The following is a 19,476-nucleotide window of genomic DNA, read 5'->3' on the forward strand; positions in this document are numbered from 1 at the left end:
GTCCCCGGGCTCTTGCGGAGGCCACTGTTGGCATTGGACTCCACCTGATTCAATAGTGTTTGTTTCCTGTGCCGAGAGCTCCAATCCCCTTTAATTAACCTGTTCCAAGTTCCACATCCCCACCATGGTGCTGCATTCAGCAAACAATGGAATTGTTTGGAGAAAACTGGCAGATTAAGCAGCATCTTTGTTGGGGAGAGGAATCATTGACGTTCCAGGGTCTCAACTCAAAACATCGACAATCCCTCCCCCCCCACAGATGCTACTCGACACACTGAGTTCCTGCAGCAGATTGCTACTCCAGAATCCAGCATCTGCAGTGTATTGTGTCTCCAGCGTTCGGAGTTAGCCAATCTGACACCTTTTGAAATTTTCACCCCACAAGTATGTATCCCACATACCTCCATCTACTCTCCCTGTGTAACTTACTAATCCCCAATGATCCTCCTGTCCTCTTCGATATAGCCAGTTGATTTCGGCACCAGTACTTAACTCTATCTGCCTGGATCTTAATCTCAGAATCAGATTTATCATCACTCACTTACATGAAGTGCTGTTTGTTTTTTGTTGGAACAGTAAGGGGGTGACATAAAAGTGACTAGAAGTTACAGAAATAACTAGTATATAAGAGGAATATCGAGGTAGCATTCATGGGTTTGTGGATTGTTCAGGTGGGGGGGAAGAAGCTGTTCCTGAATCGTTGAGTTTGGGTTTTCAGGCCGCTGTACTTCCTCCCTGATAATTACGACGAGGGCATGTCCAAGATGGAGAGGGTCCTCCTTGGTGATGGACGCCACCTTCTTAAGGCACTGCCTCTTGAGGCTGCCTTGGACAGTAGCCCCTGATAGAGCTGGCTGAGTCTATAATTCCTTCAGGATGTCACCAAGAACCTCCAGGTCTTTTGTTTAGAGCTACCTGTTTGACCAAACGATCGATCACTCATCTCCTGACAGCTCCTTGTGTTGTTTGACAACACGTCCCCTGAAATGCTTCAGTTCGTTAAACAATAGTGAAGTAAACGTAAATGGTTGCTGTTTAAGGAGGAGAAGGTATAGATGTAACCTGCCACGCATCTTTCATTTCAGGGTACCCTTCTCCGCTGGGAGGTCCAGAGCATGCCCCGAGCCCTGTGCCCGCTAACGGCCCCCCTTCAGGGCCACCCATGCCCGCTGGGCCAGGCGGCCTTCCCATGGACGGTGGGGAGCCCCAGACTGTGGGACAGCAAAGCCGAGGACCCTCGCCTTTCAACCAGGGGCAGCTGCACCAGCTGCGGGCACAGATCATGGCGTACAAGATGCTGGCGAGAGGACAGCCCATTCCGGACCACCTCCAGCTAGCTGTCCAGGGGAAGAGACCCCCGCCTGGAATGCAGCAGCAGCAGCAGATGTCATCGCTGCCCCCACCATCTACCCCCGCCACCGGAGCAGCGTCGGTCCCAACACCAGGAAACTACAACAGGCCACTCGGTACCCGACTCTTTTATCTCTTGGCGGGTCGCGCTGTCGATGACTGTTGACATTGGTATGCTGGCTAAGCTCCAGCTAGAAGCAGGCAGCCTGCTGCCTACGATCGTATAGCATGACAAATGTGTTCCTGTCTTAGCAACTCACCAGCGCTGCACTTCAGCGCAAGTATTTAATGATCTACAATATTTGGCGCTACATGCCATACATATGTAACATATGTCTTAAAAATCCCTTACCATTAGGATTGCCACAAATCTAACCGGGCCCATGAATAGAGGTGCAGCAGTACAAAATAATGAAGGGTTTTGATATAGTAAGGAAGGAGAAACTGTCTAAACTGGCAGGAAGGTCAGCACCTGGAGGGTAGAGACTTAGGATAATTGGCTGAGGAACCAGAGGGAGCTGTGGAGAATATACACTCAGTGGTCATTTTATTGGGTATTTCATGAGTATATATTCATGGTTGCCTGCTACTGTAGCCCATCCACCTTAAGGTTCAATGTGTTGTGCATTCAGAGATGCTCTTCTGCACACCACTGTTGTAATGCATGGTTATTCCTGTCAGCTTGAATCAGTCTGGCCATTTTCCTCTGCTCCCTCTCATTAACAAGACATTTTCATCCAGAGAACTGCTGCTCACTGGATGCTTTTTGTTTCCTGCACCATCCTCTGTATACTCTAGCGACTGTTGTATGTGAAAACCCCAGCAGATCAGCAGTTTCTCAGATACTCCAAATCACCCTGCCTGACACCAACAATCATGCCATGGTCAAAGGCACTTAGATCACATTTCTCCTCCATTCTGATGTTTGTTCTGAACAACAGCTGAACTTCTTGACCATGTCTGCATGCTTTTATGCATTGAGTTGCTGCCATATGATTGGCTGATTAGATTTTTTGCACTGACAAGTGGGTGTACCGGCGTCATTAATAGGGTTGCCACTGAGTATGTTTTACATAGTTAGCTGTTTTGATGTGGAATGTGGTGCCTAAAAGGGAAGTAAATGCAATCATAGCATAAGGACTAGGTAATGTTGGCTGGCACAGTTGCATCGTAGTTAGCACAACACTATTACAGCACGATCGACACGGGTTCAATTCCCGCCATTGCCTGGAAGGAATTTGTACGTTCTTCCTGTGACCGTGTGAATTTCCTCTGGGTGCTCTGGTTTCCTCCCACATTCCAAAGACCTACCAGTTAACTGGTCACGTGGATTTAAGTGGGGAGCACGGGCTCAGTGGGCCAGGAGGACCTTCCACTGAGCTGTAGTGTGAGAATAAAAGGTACCTAGACTAGAACAAGTGGGAGAGCTCTTTCAAAGTGCTGACCACAAAGCAATGGAACCAATAGCCTTCTATACTATGCAGTCAAGCATTCCTCTTCACCCCTTGCAGTTCAAGTTCAAGTTTATTGTCATTCACTCGTATAAATGTACAGCATATCTCCAAACAAAACAATGTTCCTCTGGACCAACACACTACATATTAGATTATGAAGACACGTAGTCCCCTTTTATTGTCATTTAGTAATGCATGCATTAAGAAATGTTACAATATTTCCTCCGGTTTGATATCACAAAACACAGGACAAACCAAGACTGAAAAAACTGACAAAACCACATAATTATACATATAGATACAAACAGTGTAACAATACCATAACTTGATGAAGAAAGTCCGTGAGCACAGTAAAGTTCAAAGTTTCTCAAATGTCCCACATTTCACGCAGACGGGAGAAGGAAGAAAAACTCTCCCTGCCAAGCCGACCACAATCCGACTCTGAGTCATCCGAAAACTTCGAGCTCTGATCAGCTCTCCGACACCAAGTACTGAGTACTGCCGAACAATTTGACCTCCTTCTCGGTCGCCAAAAGCAGGCAAGGCCGGGGATTTTGAGGCCTACCCTCCGAAAGATTCCCGAACACACAGTAACCACAGCAGCGGACGGGCGTTTCGGAAATTTCTCCAGATGTTTTCACGTCCATTCTCCATCAAATCAGAATTGTCCACGGCCCCTATTTAACAGATACGATATCATTTTTCACCGGAGAGCTGCGCACGCGTGGCGTGCTGCCATCTTCTCCTCCCACCGACACACATATAACACACACACAACACATAAAGTAATATTACCACAAATAACTTAACAAATAATAAACTATATTCCAGAGGATTGACATTTACCATCAGGTGCATTTATGACACAGGTTAAAAAGTAAACAGTATAATGCTACTGGCACTTCATACATAATGAGTCCTGGGTGCTGGCAGGGAGTTCAGTAACCTCACAGCCTGGGGGAAGAAACTGTTTCCCATCCTAATAATAGTCCTTGTCTTAAGGCTTAGTACCTTCTGCCTCCATAAGACTATGACTGCTGAAATATAACTGCACAAATCTGAGAGCTCTGAGTCTAAGCTGCTAGACTACCCCTTTCATACCTTGTTTTTGCTTCTCGAAAGGCTAGACATCGTTTGTAACACATAGCCATTGATTAGGATTATTCAGTGCTGGGACAACGGGGTTGAAGCAATGGATACTAGGTACAGCAGTGGGTATGAGCACCTTGCCCCTTGGAGCACTGGCATATTAGACCACCACTGCATTGGTATAGTAAGCACTAGAACACGAGTTGGTCGGCGAACCCCTTCTGGTTTCACTACAGCATTAACTTTCCCTCCGGTCTCTGTTCCTCTGCGGTCACAAGGAAGCCCCAAATGCCTGTCTGTACAGGGATGGAGATTAGGAGGAGCGCCAATTTCTTGACAGCCAATAGGAGTGTGATTCATTGGCATCATGGTACTAACTGCACCCATTGGAGAAGGAGAACAATTTGCATATCCTGCCAGGAGCTATCCCTAGATCTTGGTCACCCATTTGAACTTCCTGTTGTTTATTTGTTATCTTTATTCAATTACACTCATTTTGATGATGACCACCTTCTGCTATCTTCTTTCCTCCTTGCCTCTTTGTTATAGGCATGGGAGGATCCAACATGATGCCTCCTGGATCTGCCGTAGTCAATCAGGGAATGCAATGCCAGCCTCCTGGTGGCCCATCCAAACCCTGGCCAGAAGGTAAGGCCCTTGGGGCAATCAGTCAAACCAGCAAAAATGTCAAGGATCACAGGGCAGGACCTTCCAGAGCGTAAAAGTCATAGGTCAGTAAGCACGAGATTCCCCAAGCTTGTATTCTGGGGAATGTTGGGAAGAAGGACTCAGAGGAGATTTAGGTTTTAGATGCAGGGATAGATTCATAAAGCACAGAAACACCCACCCAGAATATGCTGACCATCAACCACCTATTTACATTAATCGTACATTTTCGTATTCTCCCCAGATTCTGCCACTGAGCCATGCACTAGGGACAATATACAGAGGCCAATTAGCCAACTAAGCTACAGCGGCATCTGTAAGATCTGGGGTTTAATTGCTGCCACTGTCTGTGAGAATTTGTACGTTCTCCCCACGGCTGTGTGCTCCAGTTTCTTCCCACATTCCAAAGACGTGCCAGTCAAGGTTAGTGAGTTGTGGGCATGCTATGTTGGCACTGGGAGCATAGTGACACTTGCAGGCTGCCCCCCAACACAATTTTGTTGAATAGATTTGACACAAAGTTTACGTCTTGCAGTATGTTTTGATATACTTGGGACATGTAAAGCTAATCTCAACCCATATGTTTGAGAAGTGGCAGGAAACTGAAGCACCCAGAGGAGAACGTGCAAACTCCACACAGACAGCACCTGAGGTTGATCCCGGGTCTCTGGTGCTATGAGGCGGAGGTCTACTGGCTGTGTCACTCTGCTGTCCTCTTCCTGAGGAACGAGCAGAAAGTGCAATGGGTTTGATTTCAACCTCATAAGGTGGAAGAAGTTTAATGTGGCAACAAGGTGGAGAAGTTGCAGGAGCATTTACATAGAGTTGAGTTACAAAGCCATAAGATATCGGAGCAGAATTAGCTTTGCCATTCGATCATGGCTGATTATTATCCCTCTCAAGCCCATTAGACAATGAGACCAGCAGACACAGAAGCAGAATTAGGCCTTTCAGCCCATTGAGTTTACTCCGCCAGTTGATTGAGGCTGCTCTATTATCCACCTCATGCCTCCTCACCGTGATCATTGACTCCTTACTAATCTCATGTGGAGCAGGTTCAGTGAACTGAATGGCCTAATTCTGCTCCCACGTCTCACAGCCTTTGTCTTATGGTCTAATCAAGAACCTATTCACTCCACTTCAAATATACCCAATGACTTGGCCTCCATAGCCACCTGGGGTAATGAATTCCACAGATTTACCAGCCTTTGGCTAAAGAAATTCCTCCTCATCTTAATTCTATAGGGATGTCCTTGTATTCTGAGGCTGTGCCCTTGGTCCAAGTCTACCCTATTATTGGAAATGTCCTCTCCACGTCCACTCTATCTAGGCCTTTCAATATTGAAAGGGTTTCAATGAGATACCTCCTCATTCTTCTAAACTCCATTGAATATAGGCCCAGAGCCATCAAATGCTCCTCATATATTAACTCTTTTGTTTCCAGGATCAATCTCATGAACATCCTTTAATTAAATAAAGCTGGCTTACCTATTCATGGCACTGAAGGTTGAATGGTGGTCTGATCCGATGAGTTCAGGAGGATTTGATTGTATAGCTAAAGAAAATCGGTTTCCTGCAGTGAAAGAATCAGCTGTGATGCCTGGGACTAGAGACATAAGATCAAGTGCCATCACTGTGGCTAGAAAAGTTAAATTCAATTACTTAATTCTGGAACTTAATAACAGTGAGAAATGTAGAATAGTGGGTCATCACAAGATCACAAGACAAAGGAGCAGAAGTAGGCTATTCGGCCCATCAAGTCTGTTCCGCAGCTCCCCCATGAGCTAAACTATTCACCCATCTAGTTCCAATTTCCGGCTTTTTCCCCATATCCCTTGATACCCTGACTAATTAGATACCTGTCAATATCTCCTCCTTAAACACCCTCAATGATCGGGCCTCCACAGCCGTATGTGGCAACGAATTCCACAAATCCACGACCCTCTGGCTAAAAAAATTTCTCCTCATCTCTGTTTTAACTGGGTATCCTCTAATTCTAAGACTATGGCCTCTTGTCCTGGACTCACCCACCAAGGGAAACGACCTTTCCACATCTACTCTGTCCAACCCTTTCAACATTCGAAATGTTTCTATGAGATCCCCTCTCATTCTTCTATATTCTAATGAATACAGTCCAAGAGCCAACAAATGCTCGTCATATGTTAGCCCCTGCATTCCAGGAATCATCCTCGTAAATCTTCTCTGAACTCTCTCCAACATCAGTACATCCTTTCTAAGATAGGGGGCCCAAAACTGCACACAGTATTCCAAATGAGGTCTCACCAGTGCCCCATAGAGCCTCATCAACACCTCCTTACTCTTATACACTATTCCTCTGAAATGAATGCCAACATAGCATTCACTTTCCTTACTGCCGATCCAACCTGGTGGTTAACCTTTAGGGTATCCTGCACGAGGACCCCCAAGTCCCTTTGCACTTCCGATTTTTGAATTTTCTCCCCATCTAAATAATAATCTGCCCGATTATTTCTTCTTCCAAAATGTACAACCGTACATTTATCAATGTTGTATCTCATCTGCCATTTCTTTGCCCACTCATGAGGCAAACACGAACAAGTAGCACTTCGATGGGCACCTTGGTCAGCATAGACAAATTGGGCTGAAGGGCCTGTTCCCTTGTTGCGAGACTCTATGAATCTAAAGATAAAATTTCAGATTGACATTAAAAACCTGCTTGGTTTATTGATGCCCTTTAGCAAGGGAAATCTAATCTCTTCTAGCCTGGCCTATATGTAGCTGGTGGTAGAGTCTTAACTGCCCTCCTGGAATAGCACATTGAACTATTAGTTCTCAGTTCTCATAGTTCTCAGGCAATGGGTGGGTCCTTTGAAAGGAAAGAGGAATGCAAAGTTAATGGTGCAGGTGCAGGAAGGTTTACCAAGACACTCCCCGGATTACAGCGATTTTCTGAGGATGGGTTGAATGAGCTTTGGAGTGGAGGAGGTTGAGAGGTGATTTGATGAAGGTGTACAAGGTGCTAAGAGGCATAGATCAAGTGGATATCAAGAGCTATTTGTTCAATATCATACCGCTTCTTGCAAGAGTGCACTGGGCTCAACTTAACTGTCACACATCCCAAATTGCAGTAATACCACATCAGATTAGCTTTATCTGTCACATGTACATCGAACCAGACAGTGAAATGCATCATTTGCATCAATGGCCAATACAGTCCGAGGGTGTGCTTGGGGCAGCCCATAAGTGTCAACGTACTCCCAGCACCAACATAGCAGGCCCACAACTTACTAACCCGTAAATCTTTAGAATGTAGGAGGAAACCAGAGCACCCGGAGGAAACCCACATGGTCACGGGGAAAACGTGCAAACTCCTTACAGACAGCATCGGGATTTGAATTCATTATGTAAGCATTATGTAATCGTAGTGCCCCACTCTTGACCTCACAATTCCCCCTCATGACAATGAGGACCAAAGTTCTGCGTTGATGGTGAAGTACCTAGGGAAAGCACAAAAGTTGAAAGTAATGTTAAGGGAAATACTTACATTATGTGCAGGTTCTTCCCCAGGTCAGGGCTGGGTTCTGTTCCTGAGAACTGCTCTTATCCTGAATGGTGTTCGTGTTGGAAATACAGGTGCAAATTGTGTGTTCCCACCCAGCCGATATTGCAATAGCCAATAAGTGCACACTGCTGATCTCCCAGATGCTTGGTCATATTTAGGGGCCGTGCATGAGCCAAGCTGCGGAGGACCTTTGACTCTCGATGCAGACCATGCTCGGTAGAAGGATTTTGGAGCATCAGCGGGTGGTGAACGGTTACAGGCTGGAACTGACACCGGACGGTGCAGTGTTGGTTGACGGTAGAATCCTCACGATCTTCACACTGATCTTTGTTTTCCAGCTCCGATGGCCAATGCCACCGCTCCAACCACTGCCCCTCAGAAGCTTGCCCCACCTCAGCCCACCGGCCGACCCTCCCCCGCTCCGCCTGCCGTGCCGCCCGCCGCCTCGCCGGTGATGCCACCCCAGACGCAGTCGCCGGGGCAACCGGCTCAGCCGCCCCCCATGGTGCCACACCATCAGAAGCAGAACCGGATCACGCCTATTCAGAAGCCACGAGGGCTGGACCCAGTCGAACTGCTGCAGGAACGCGAGTACCGGTAAGGAGCACCTGTGTGGGCTGTGCATTCCATCCGCCGGACGTTTGATAAGCGTTTAACATAGAGCATAGACATCTACGGCACACTGCAGGCCCTTTGGCCCACAATGTTATGCCGACCATGTAGCCTTCTCCAGAAACTGCCTAGAATTTCCCTACTGCATAGCCCACTGTTTTTCCGATCTCCATGTATCTATCTATGTATCTGCCTCGACCATCGTCGCTAGCAGTGCATTCCATTGCACCCACCACTCTCTGTGTGAAAAATTTACCTCAGGACATCCCCCTTGTACCTACTTCCAAGCACCTCGGCACCTTTCCAAGTGCCTTGACAAATTTGGCTTATTTTCCCTGAAGCGGTATGAGCTGAAGAGAGACCTGATCCAGGTTCATAAAATTATGAGAGGCATAGGGTGGACAGCTGGTATCTTCTTCCCAGGGTTGAAAAGTATAACACTAGCAGGCATGTATTTATGGTATGAGGGGGAGAGTTCAATGGAGACGTGTGGAGCAATTTCTTTTCATAGAGAGTGGTGGTGCCTGGAATGTGCTGGCAGAGATGGTGACGAAGCTACATGCAATAGAGATGCTTAAGAGGATCCTGAGTGTTCAGGGGATGTGGACCGTGTGCAGGCGAAAGGGATTGGGTATTAGTTTGGCACAGCATCTTGGGCCAAAGGGCCTGTTCGTGTGCTGTACTGTTCTATGTTCTATGTCTAACTGAATGGGGAGGGTTGTGTCTTTGATTAAGTTAGCTGATTTCCCCAGGCAGTGGTGAAGAGTCAGCGGGAAGTCAGCTTTAGTCTCTTGTCCACCACCACCCATTTTATTTTCTACACCCGTGCTTTCATCTCCAGGAACCAACCTCTGAAATTCTCTTCCCATTCTTCACTTTAACAAAGTCTACTTTCTGAACACCACACACAAAATGCTGGAGGAACTCAGCAGGTCGGGCAGCATCTATGGAGGGGTATAGACAGTCGACGTTTCAGGCCGAGACCATAAGACATAGGAGCAGAATTGTACCTCGAGACCTATTGAGTCTGCTGTACCATTTCATCATGGCTGATTCATTGTCCCTCCCAAACCCATTCTTCTGCCTTCTTCCTGTAACCTTTGATGCCCTGACTAATCAAGAACCCACCAGCCTCCTCTTTAAATATTCTCAATATCTTGGTCTCCACAGCCGTCCATGGTGATAAATTCCACAGATTCACCTTCCTCTGGCTAAGAAATTCCTCTTCATCTCTGTTCTAAATGGGTGTCCCTGTTTTCTGAGATTGTGCCCTCTGGTCCTAGACTCACCCACTATCGGAACATCCTCTTCACACCCGCTCTGTCTAGGCCTCTCAGAATCCAGTAGGCTTCAATGAGACCCCCCCCCCCCACCAGTTCTTCTAAATTCCAGTGAGTACAGGACGAGAGCCATTAAATGTTCTTCACATGTTAACTCTTTCATTCACAGAATCATTCTCGCGAACCACCTCTAGACCCTTTCCAATATCAGCACATCTTTTATTAGATAAGGGGCCCAAAACTGTTCACAACATTCCAAGTGTGGTCTGACCAATGCCTCATAAGGCCTCAGCCTTACATCCTCGCTCCTATATTCTAATCCTCTCGAAATGAATGCTAACATTGCATTTGCCTTCCTTACTCAACCTGCAAGGTAACCTTTAGGAAATCCTACATAAGGGCACCTCTGATTTTTGAATTTTCCCCATTTAGAACATAGTCCAAGCCTTTATCCTTTCTACCAAAGTGCATGACTATACACTTCCCTACACCATATTCTATCTGCCTCTTTTTTGCCCATTCACCCAATCTGTCTATGTCCTTCTGCAGACTTACTGTTTCCTCAACACTACCTGCCCCTTCACCTATCTTTAAGTTGTCTGCAAACTTGGCCACAAAGCTATGAATTCCATCATCCAAATTGAAATATGACATGCAAAGCAGCGGTCCGAATACTGACCCCTGCGGAACACCACTAGATACCGACATCCAACCAGAATAGGCCCTTTTTATTCCCACTCTTCGCCTCCTGCCAGTCAGCCAATTTTCTATCCGTGCTAGCATCTTTTCCTGTCATCCCACGGGCTCTTAATTTGTTAAGCAGTCTCATGTGTAGCACCTTGTCAAAGGTCTGAAGATCCAAGTAAACAATATCCACTGTTTCTCCTTTGTCTGAGCTGCCTGTTATTTACTCAAAAGAATTCCAACCAATTTGTCAGGCCAGATTTCCCCTTAAGGAAACCATGGCCTACTTTTATCATGTGCCTCCAAGTATCCCAAAACTTCATCCTTGCATACTTCCAACCACTGAAATCAGGCTAACTGACCTATAATTTTCTTTCTTATACCTCCCTTCCTTCTTCAGGGAGTGGAGTGATATTTGCAATTTTCCAGTCCTCTGGAACTATTACAGAACCTAGTGATTATTGAAAAATCATTACTAATGCCTCCATCATCTCTTCAGCTATCTCTTTCAGAGCCCTGGGATATAGTACATCTGGTCCAAGTGACTTAACTACCTTCCGACCTTTCAGCTTCCCAAGCAGTTTCCCCTTAGTGATAGCAACTACACTCACGTCTGCCCCCTGACACTCTCGAATTTCTGGCATACTGCTATTGCCATCCACAGTGAAGATTGACAACAAAATGTTTATTAAGTTCACCTGCCATTTCTTTATCCCTCATTACTACCTCTCCAGCATCTTTTTCCAGATAGCCACTCTTGCCTCTCTTTTACTCTTTATATTTCTGAAAAGCTTTTGGTACCCTCTTTTATATTATTGGCTGGCCTACCTTCATATTTCATCTTTTCTCCCCTTATGGCTCTTTTAGCTGCCTTCTTTTGGTTTTTGAAAGCCTCCCAATCCTCTAACTTTCCACTATTTCTTGCTAAATTATATGCCCTGTCTTTTGCTTTTATGCTGTCTTTAACTTCTCTTGTTGCCTCATACTCCCTGTAGAATACTTCTTCATCTTTGGCATGTATCTATCCTGTGACTTCCAAAGTGACCCCAGAAACTCTACCCATTGCAGTTCTTTCGTTATTCCTGATAGAGTCCCCTTCCAAGCAACTTTGGCCAGCTTCTCTCTCAAGCCTCTGTAATTCTCCTTACTCCACTATAACACTGATATATCTGACTTCAGCTTCTCCCTCTCATACTGCAGGGTGAATTCTATCTTATGTTCACTGTCTCCTAAGGGTTCCTTTACCTTAACCCTCTTAATCAAATCTAATTTAACTCCCTAATCTATTCCGAGCAATCATCTGAAGCTCTCCCAGTTCCTCATAGACCAGGTTATTGGAGAAGAATCAAAATTAAATGTGATGTCAGTGTTTTAGGGTATTGCGAAAGATCACATTTAACGAATAAGGCTCTCGTGACGACTAGTAAGATGTTAAGTTTTCTTTAGATGTTGTTGAGTATGGAGGGGAGTAGGGTGTGTGGCTGTCCTCTTTGCCCCAAGTGCTCCATCTGCTGCCAGTGGTATAATGCTGCAGTACACCTGTATACCATAAGCACAAGAAAACAAAACGCTGGAGGAACTAGGTGCATTAAAGTACTTGTCTCTGTTCCAGACATCCCACCTCTCCCGCAACTTCCGGGAGTCTCCCGCATATTAATAGTGGCTCCCTGATGCCCGCAAATTATATGCAATATCACGGAAATCAATTTTTTGAGAGCGAGCGAGAGAGCAAGCGTGTGAGCGAGAGAGAAAGAGCAAGAGAGAGAGTGAGAGAGCGCTAGCGAGACCATGAGAGACAAAGAGAGAGAGAGAGAGAGAGCGCGAGAGCACGCCATGGCAGTGTTCCAAAAAAAGAAAATATAAAACGTATGTCACCCCAGACTATCCTAAAGTGTACCCCTGCCTAATAGGGGTCAAAATAATGACAGTGTTGCTCGCTGCGCTGTTTGCAACAGTGACTTTTCTATTGCCCATGGTGGGTTAAGACTGTAAAAGACATGTTGAGGTGAGTTTAACAGGTGTCATTCGTTCATTAGTATAGCTAACGTTATTTAAACTAGCTGGCTAGCTGCTCAGGAGCTACTCTATTGCAGACATCCCACCTCTCCCGGAAGTTCCGGGAGTCTCCCGCAAATTGATGGTGCTACCTCCCTGAAAGGAGTTTTTGCAGGGTGGGATGTCTGCTGTTCCTGTGATGATCTATGAACAGGTGTGTTACAGGAGGCAAAACACGAAGAGCAGGAGGAACTCAGCACGTCAGGCAGCATTTATGGAAAAGCGTAAACGGTGGACATTTTGGGCTGAGACCCTTCATCAGGACTGGAAGCGAAGGTGGCAGAAGCCAGATTAAAGAGGTGGAGGTGGAGGAGGGGAAGGAGTACAAGCTAGAAGGTGATAGGTGAAGCCAGGTGAGGGGGAGAGAGGATGGTGAGGAGCTGGAAGGTAATGGGTAGAAAAGGCAAAGGACTGAAGAAGATGAAGAAATCTGATCAGTATGTCAGCTTTCGTGGACCTTTTTCAGCTCTTTAATGCAGCAAGTGAAAGAAGACTCAAGGAAATAGGAGCTTCAGGCCAGCTCCACCACCGTGGTTTACCGACGCTGGCCTCAGCGTCGTCGCCTGCCATCTGTTTTGCCCTCCCATTAAGACACACTTCAGAAAGTACAATTAAATGTTCTGAGGAACATACACAAAATACTGGAGGAACTCAGCGGGGTCAGGCAGCAACAATAGAGAGGAATAAACAGTGGCAGTTTCCGGCTGAGAGCGTTCATCAGGACAACGGTCTCAGCCCAAATCGTCAACTGTTTTTTACCTCCTCATGGATGCTCCCTGACCTGCTGAGTTCCCCCAGCATTTTGTGTGTATTTCTCTGGATTTCCAGCATCTGCAGAATCTCTTGTGTTTATAAGTGTTCTGAATTCTGTGCTGTGCCCGTGACAAGTCCTGACCAAGCTGCTGCCTCCCAGGGCTTTCAGCTAGAGGAGGTTGGGGAGAACAACACTGGTCATGAGTGAAGAGACTCGATGGGCTGAATGACCTGATTCTGCTCCTATATCTTATACCCTTTGGTCGCGGCTCACACCACTAACATTCAATTATGTCGGCAGGTTACAAGCACGAATTTCCCATCGGATCCAGGAACTGGAAAACCTCCCCGGCTCACTGGCCGGAGACCTCCGCACCAAAGCAACCATTGAGTTGAAGGCTCTGCGACTCCTTAATTTCCAGAGGCAGGTTTGTATTTGGAGTGGGAAGTTCTGCTTTTACATCTTGGCTCTGCCCCGACAGCGTGGCCTCCGCTGGCTACAAGTGACAAGGTTAATAAATGCAACCGCGTGCAATCTGAAAGCAGAATGCTGTGACTGGGCTGCCTTTAGAGGCCGTGCTATCAGCTCCCTGCTGTGGGCTGAACCCTGCCCTGCTACTCACAGACATGCCCAACAGCACTGCCATGACAACGGGCTTGCTGCTGCACGCACACACACAAAGTTTCTGTTCATAGCTTTCTCTTCCTGCACAAGACGCGAGCTCAGTCTCCATCCCTGCTGTTGTTCTCTCTCTCTCCCTCAGAACAATGTTCCCCTTTTTTTATGCTCTGCGGACGAGCATACACACTCTGTGAGAACAAAGGAACAGAACCCATGAACCTATTCCATCATTCACTGAAACCATAAATGCATCTTAGAATCAGAATCAGATTCATTATCACTGACATATGTTTTCAGTTATCACCATTTTTGCTTTCTTTTAGCTCTATTAACTTATTTTATATATATATTTCTTGTATGCACCAAAAAAACCAAAATTCTTGACGTATGCCAGTAATATTAAACTTGATTCTGATTCTGAAATTTGTTATTTTGTGGCAGCAGTTCGGTGTAAGACTTTAAAGTTTACTATAGTTACAAAAATTAAATACATACTGCAGAAGAGGAATAGTGAGGTAGTGTGTGTTCACAGGCCGTTCAGAAATCTGATGGCAGAAGGGAAGAAGCTGCTCCTAAAACAATGAACGTGGGCCTTCAGGCTTCTGTTACTCCTCCCTGAAGGTAGTAATGAGAAGAAGGCATGTCCTGCATAGTGAGCGATGATTGTCCCGGGCACCCTGCAGTCCAGCGCCAACATAGCATGCCCACAACTCACTAACCCTAACCTGTATGTTTTTGGAATGTGGGAGGAAACTGGAGCACAAGGAGGAAACCCATACGGTGACGTGTAGAACATACGAACTCCTGACAACTGGAATTGAACCCCTATTAGTAAGTACCGGTACTGTAAAGATCTGCGCTAACCACTACACTACGTGAAGCCGCAGGACCAGACCTTTCATCTAGAGGCCATTCCGTTCATTGTGCTGGTAAACTACCTCATTGACACAGTGGCTAATTATCACACACACAAAATTCTGGGGAACGCAGCAGGCCAGGCAGCATCTATAGGAAGAGGTACAGTCGACGTTTCGGGCCGAGACCCTTCGTTAGGGCCTCTTCCCATAGATGCTGCCTGGCCTGCTGCGTTCACCAGCATTTTTTGTGTGTGTTGCTTGAATTTCCAGCATCTGCAGATTTCCTCATGTTTGCAGTGGCTAATTATCCCCATTCCCCTGCACTTTACCCACATCCCGCCCTCCCACAGTTTTCAGTGTTACCTATTTCCTTCTGAAAGTCCTTGATGATTCATAGATTCATAGTCAAAGAGTACAGAGGCCAGCCCTTGGGTCTCCATATCCATGACGACACTAGACCTGTTGATTCTCCCTGCATTCACATTGACTCTTGCCATCCCATGAATGTTCTGCCACTCACTCCTATACACCAGGGGCTACTTACTGCGGCCATGAACCTACCAGCATGTTTTTAGCTTGTGGGAGGGAACCTGAGCACTGAGGGAAACCCACGCAGTCACAGAGGCCCACAGCAGCTGAGGTCAGGACTGAAAACAGGCTACTGGCACTATGAGGCACCAGCACTGCTCGTCACAACACTGCACCGCCCTACTAAACCAAAGGTCAGGACAACATCGTGGGCCAAACGGCCTATAATGTGCTGTAGTGTTCTAGGAATCAGCCAGAACATTCCAGAAACAGAATAACCTGAGGTGTAAATAATGTCTTTATCACCATCGGTTCCGTTTACTGTGTCCTCTTCCCCTGTTTACTCATCTTTTTAGAACACAGGACACTACAGCACCGTACAGGCCCACGGTGTTATGCCGACCTTTTAACCTACTCTGAGATCAATCTAACCCTTCCTTCCTACATGGCCCTCCACTCTTCTTTCATCCGTGTGTCGTTCAAAGACTCTTAAATATCCCTGGTGTATCTGACCCTAACAACACTCCCAGCAGGGCACCCACTACTCTGTGTTAAAACCTACCTCTGTCATCTCCTCTATACTTTCCTCCAATCACCTGCACATTTACCAATTGCTGAATATTTCCAGAATTTTCTTTCTTTATTCTAATTAATTGATTGTGGACACCACTAACAGAGTCATACAGAATGGAAACAGGCCCTTCAGCCCAACTGGTCTATAATGACCAAGGTGCCCACCTAAACTAGCAATATTTGCTATTGTTTGGCCCATAACCTTCTAAACCTTTCCCATCCATGTACATCTCCAGTGGTCTATTGTACCAGCCTCAATCATTTCCTCTGGCAAATCAATCCACGTAAATACCATTCTCTGTGTAAAAACAGTTGCCCTTCAAGTCCCTGTTAAACTTTAAGGCTGATTTATACTTGTGCGTAAGGGCTACGCTGTAGGCCTGATTTATACTTTTGCATAGCCCTACGCCGTAGCGAGCATGTGTAGTTGTGTCTGCATCGCTCTGCAATTCACCGCCAAAACGCTAGTTGGCGGTGGGGTTCCTGTGCCACTGTGTTGAGTTTCTTCGTGACAGACATGGACGAGGAAATGCATTTCAATTATTTTTGGATGTCAGCAGGTAGATTTGACAATTTGGTTCATCGTCTCCAGCCATTTATTTCGCATCGATGTACAGACATGGCGGAGAAAAGCAACCGGAAATGCGTAGGAGGAAATGCGATGCTACCAAGCAGACCAATCACAGTCGTTGCGGTCTGCATCGCCGCAACGGACGAGTTACTTTTTTGGGGAGGTGCGCATCACCCTACGGCGTAGGGTACATGGTACCTACAGCATACATTTGACGCAGAAGTAGAAATTGGGCTTTACTCCTCTCACCTTAAACCTATGGCCTCTGGTTCTTGATTCCCCAACTCTGGAGAAAAAGTCTGTGTGCATTCACCCTGTCTGTGTCCCTCATGATTTTATACACTTCCATAAGTTCGCCTCCCAGTTTCCTCTCACATTCCACCTTCGTGCTGGGTGATCAGTGCACAATCTTCCATAGATTAGTCATGTGAGCTAGGATTAAGAATTTCCTAAGAGCTGCACCTTGGTTCAGTCAAATCACTAGTTGCAGTACCTTCATGTTACAGATGGTGTTGACACTGAGCTTATGGTTCAACGTATCCTTCACTCAGCAGCGCCGCCCACAGGTTCTGTTGGGCAGTGCAGCCTAATCATCAGTTAAAAATGTCCAGAGCATGATTTTGTGTTGCATCTCTCCATGAGCATCAACCACTGGGGCAGTGATTATACCCAGCAGCCAGTGGGATATTAGGACCAGTGATTACCCCGATCCATTTGGGTTGCAACCTTCACCCTTCCATTACCATGACAAACATGAGGAAAGAATATTGTTTAAGATGTTTCCTGGTCTCACTCAGGTATAGGGCTGGGTGATGTCACCTTAATCATTCAGACTGCTTTTGATGAGCTACCTCTCTGTTTGCTCCTCAGCTCCGACAGGAGGTGGTTGTGTGCATGAGGAGGGACACGGCTCTAGAGACGGCGCTGAATGCCAAAGCCTACAAGCGCAGCAAGCGGCAGTCGCTCCGCGAGGCCCGGATTACTGAGAAACTGGAGAAGCAGCAGAAGATCGAGCAAGAGCGGAAGCGGAGACAGAAACACCAGGTGAATGTGACCCCCGGAACTCAACACATCAACGCACAGTCCTGCGCGAAGGGTCCCGATCCAGGAGAGCGACTGTCTCTTCCCTCCACAGATGCTGCCTGCCCTGCTGAGTTCCTCCAGCATCTTGAGTCTTGCTCCAGGTTCCAACATCTTCAGTCTCTGGTGTCTGCACAGTATTTATACAGCACCTTCAACATCGTACAGGGCACCTTGTGTTACAGAAGGGTTGCTTTTAAATCAAGGATCAACTTTATGTGCCACGTATGTAGCTGGTGGGTGATGTAGCAGCATCAGCCTTAGGTTTCGAGGCGAGTGGTCCTGGGTTCGAATCTGGCCGGCTCCTTGCATGTTTTCCATCCGCGCTGGGTTGAGTGTCAAGCTAGCAACTTGGCCTCGTAAAAACCAGGTAAATGCTGAAGAAAAGGCAAGGTTGCTGGCCGATGCGCCACGAGGCACGGAATGGAACTACGACATTTACATGTATCAGGATTTTGCTGTGGTGTGTTGGTGAGGGCACGACACGCAATTTAAAAAAACAACATTCAAAAAATATAAAGAATAAAGTATGATATAAAAATAAAGTTTGGGGTTAAAGTATGGATAAGGAATAAAAACCAGCATGTACATACAGTGTAAACAGTATTATAAAAAGCGGTTTAAAGTATTTACAGTTCAGCACAGTGCAGTGGTGGGGGTAATGGGGGGGTGTGGAGAGTTTAACTAGAATGGTTGATCAGATTAACTGCCTGGGAGAGGAAATTTTTAAGATGGCATGAAGGTTTTGTTTTAATAGCTCTATAGCACTTTCCAGAAGGGAGTTTTAGGAAAAAGCAGTCATAGATAATCATCCATATTGTGATTTTCCATAAAGCATAAGATCATACGATATAGAAGCAGAATTAACCCATTCAGCCCGCCGAATCTGCCCTGCCATTCCATCAAGGCTGACAGAATCCTTGACAATGTTTGCTGTTTCCTTCACATTCTGTTATTTTTTTTCTTACATACGTTCCCTAAAAGTGAATTTTTATTCAGTTTCTTGGCAGCGATTTGTAAATTACATTACCCTAACAACTGCCGTATGGGAGAACGCTGTGAACATCCAGTGGATCTCTGTAGGAATGCTGTAAAACGCTCCACACCAAGTCTCGCAAGAACAGGTGAAGACAAGCAGCCAAGGAAATGGATGTAAAAGAGAAAGTGCTAGAGAACCTTAGCAAGTCAGGCAGCATCTGTGACAACTGGGAGAGTTAACATTCCAAACGCTTCATTTCATCATGTAGCCTTCGGAATTCAAGAAGAATCTTAAAAGTTGTGAGGGAAAACAGAGGTTCCAGGAAGCTTCAGAGTGTGGACACAAGCTGAAGACGCCACAGACAGTGGTGGAAAAATTCAGGGCTGTTCAAGAGGTTACGGGGCGTAGAGATCTCAGAGCAACAAACAGAAGGCTGGAGGAACTCAGCAGGTCAGTCAGCATCTGTGGAAGGGAATAGAAGGTCGATATTCTGGTCTGAAACCCTTCATCAGGACTGAAAAGTAAAGAGAGGGTAAAGAAGCCAGAATAAGGAGGTGGGGATAGGGTTAGGAGTTTAAGCTGGCAGGTGACAGGCGAGGCCATTAAGGGAAAAGGTGGGTGGGTAGGTGGAGGAGAGGGATATGAAGTGAGAAGCTGGGAGGTGATAGGTAGAAAAGATAAAGGGCTGAAGATGGAACCTGATAGGAGAGGAGAGTGGTCCATAGGAGAAAGGGAAGAGAAAAAGCACCTCTCCTTTCCTTTCCAGTTCTGATGAAGGGTCT

At 46.3% G+C, this 19,476-nt stretch overlaps 1 protein-coding gene across 6 annotated transcripts in view; it reads left to right on the plus strand.

Annotated features, from left to right (window-relative positions):
* Nucleotides 1–19,476, plus strand: part of LOC134339258 (transcription activator BRG1) — a 169,750-nt gene that overhangs the window by 76,678 nt on the left and 73,596 nt on the right. For all 6 annotated transcript variants that reach the window (XM_063035613.1, XM_063035619.1, XM_063035618.1 and 3 more), the window contains 5 exons: nucleotides 1,086–1,466; nucleotides 4,443–4,541; nucleotides 8,439–8,697; nucleotides 13,786–13,912; nucleotides 17,506–17,679. In XM_063035613.1, coding sequence (XP_062891683.1) covers nucleotides 1,086–1,466; nucleotides 4,443–4,541; nucleotides 8,439–8,697; nucleotides 13,786–13,912; nucleotides 17,506–17,679 — 1,040 coding nt within the window. The remainder of the gene's footprint in view (nucleotides 1–1,085; nucleotides 1,467–4,442; nucleotides 4,542–8,438; nucleotides 8,698–13,785; nucleotides 13,913–17,505; nucleotides 17,680–19,476) is intronic.

This window comes from Mobula hypostoma, chromosome 29 (assembly GCF_963921235.1).
Source record: "Mobula hypostoma chromosome 29, sMobHyp1.1, whole genome shotgun sequence".
Taxonomy (NCBI): Eukaryota; Metazoa; Chordata; class Chondrichthyes; order Myliobatiformes; family Myliobatidae; genus Mobula; species Mobula hypostoma.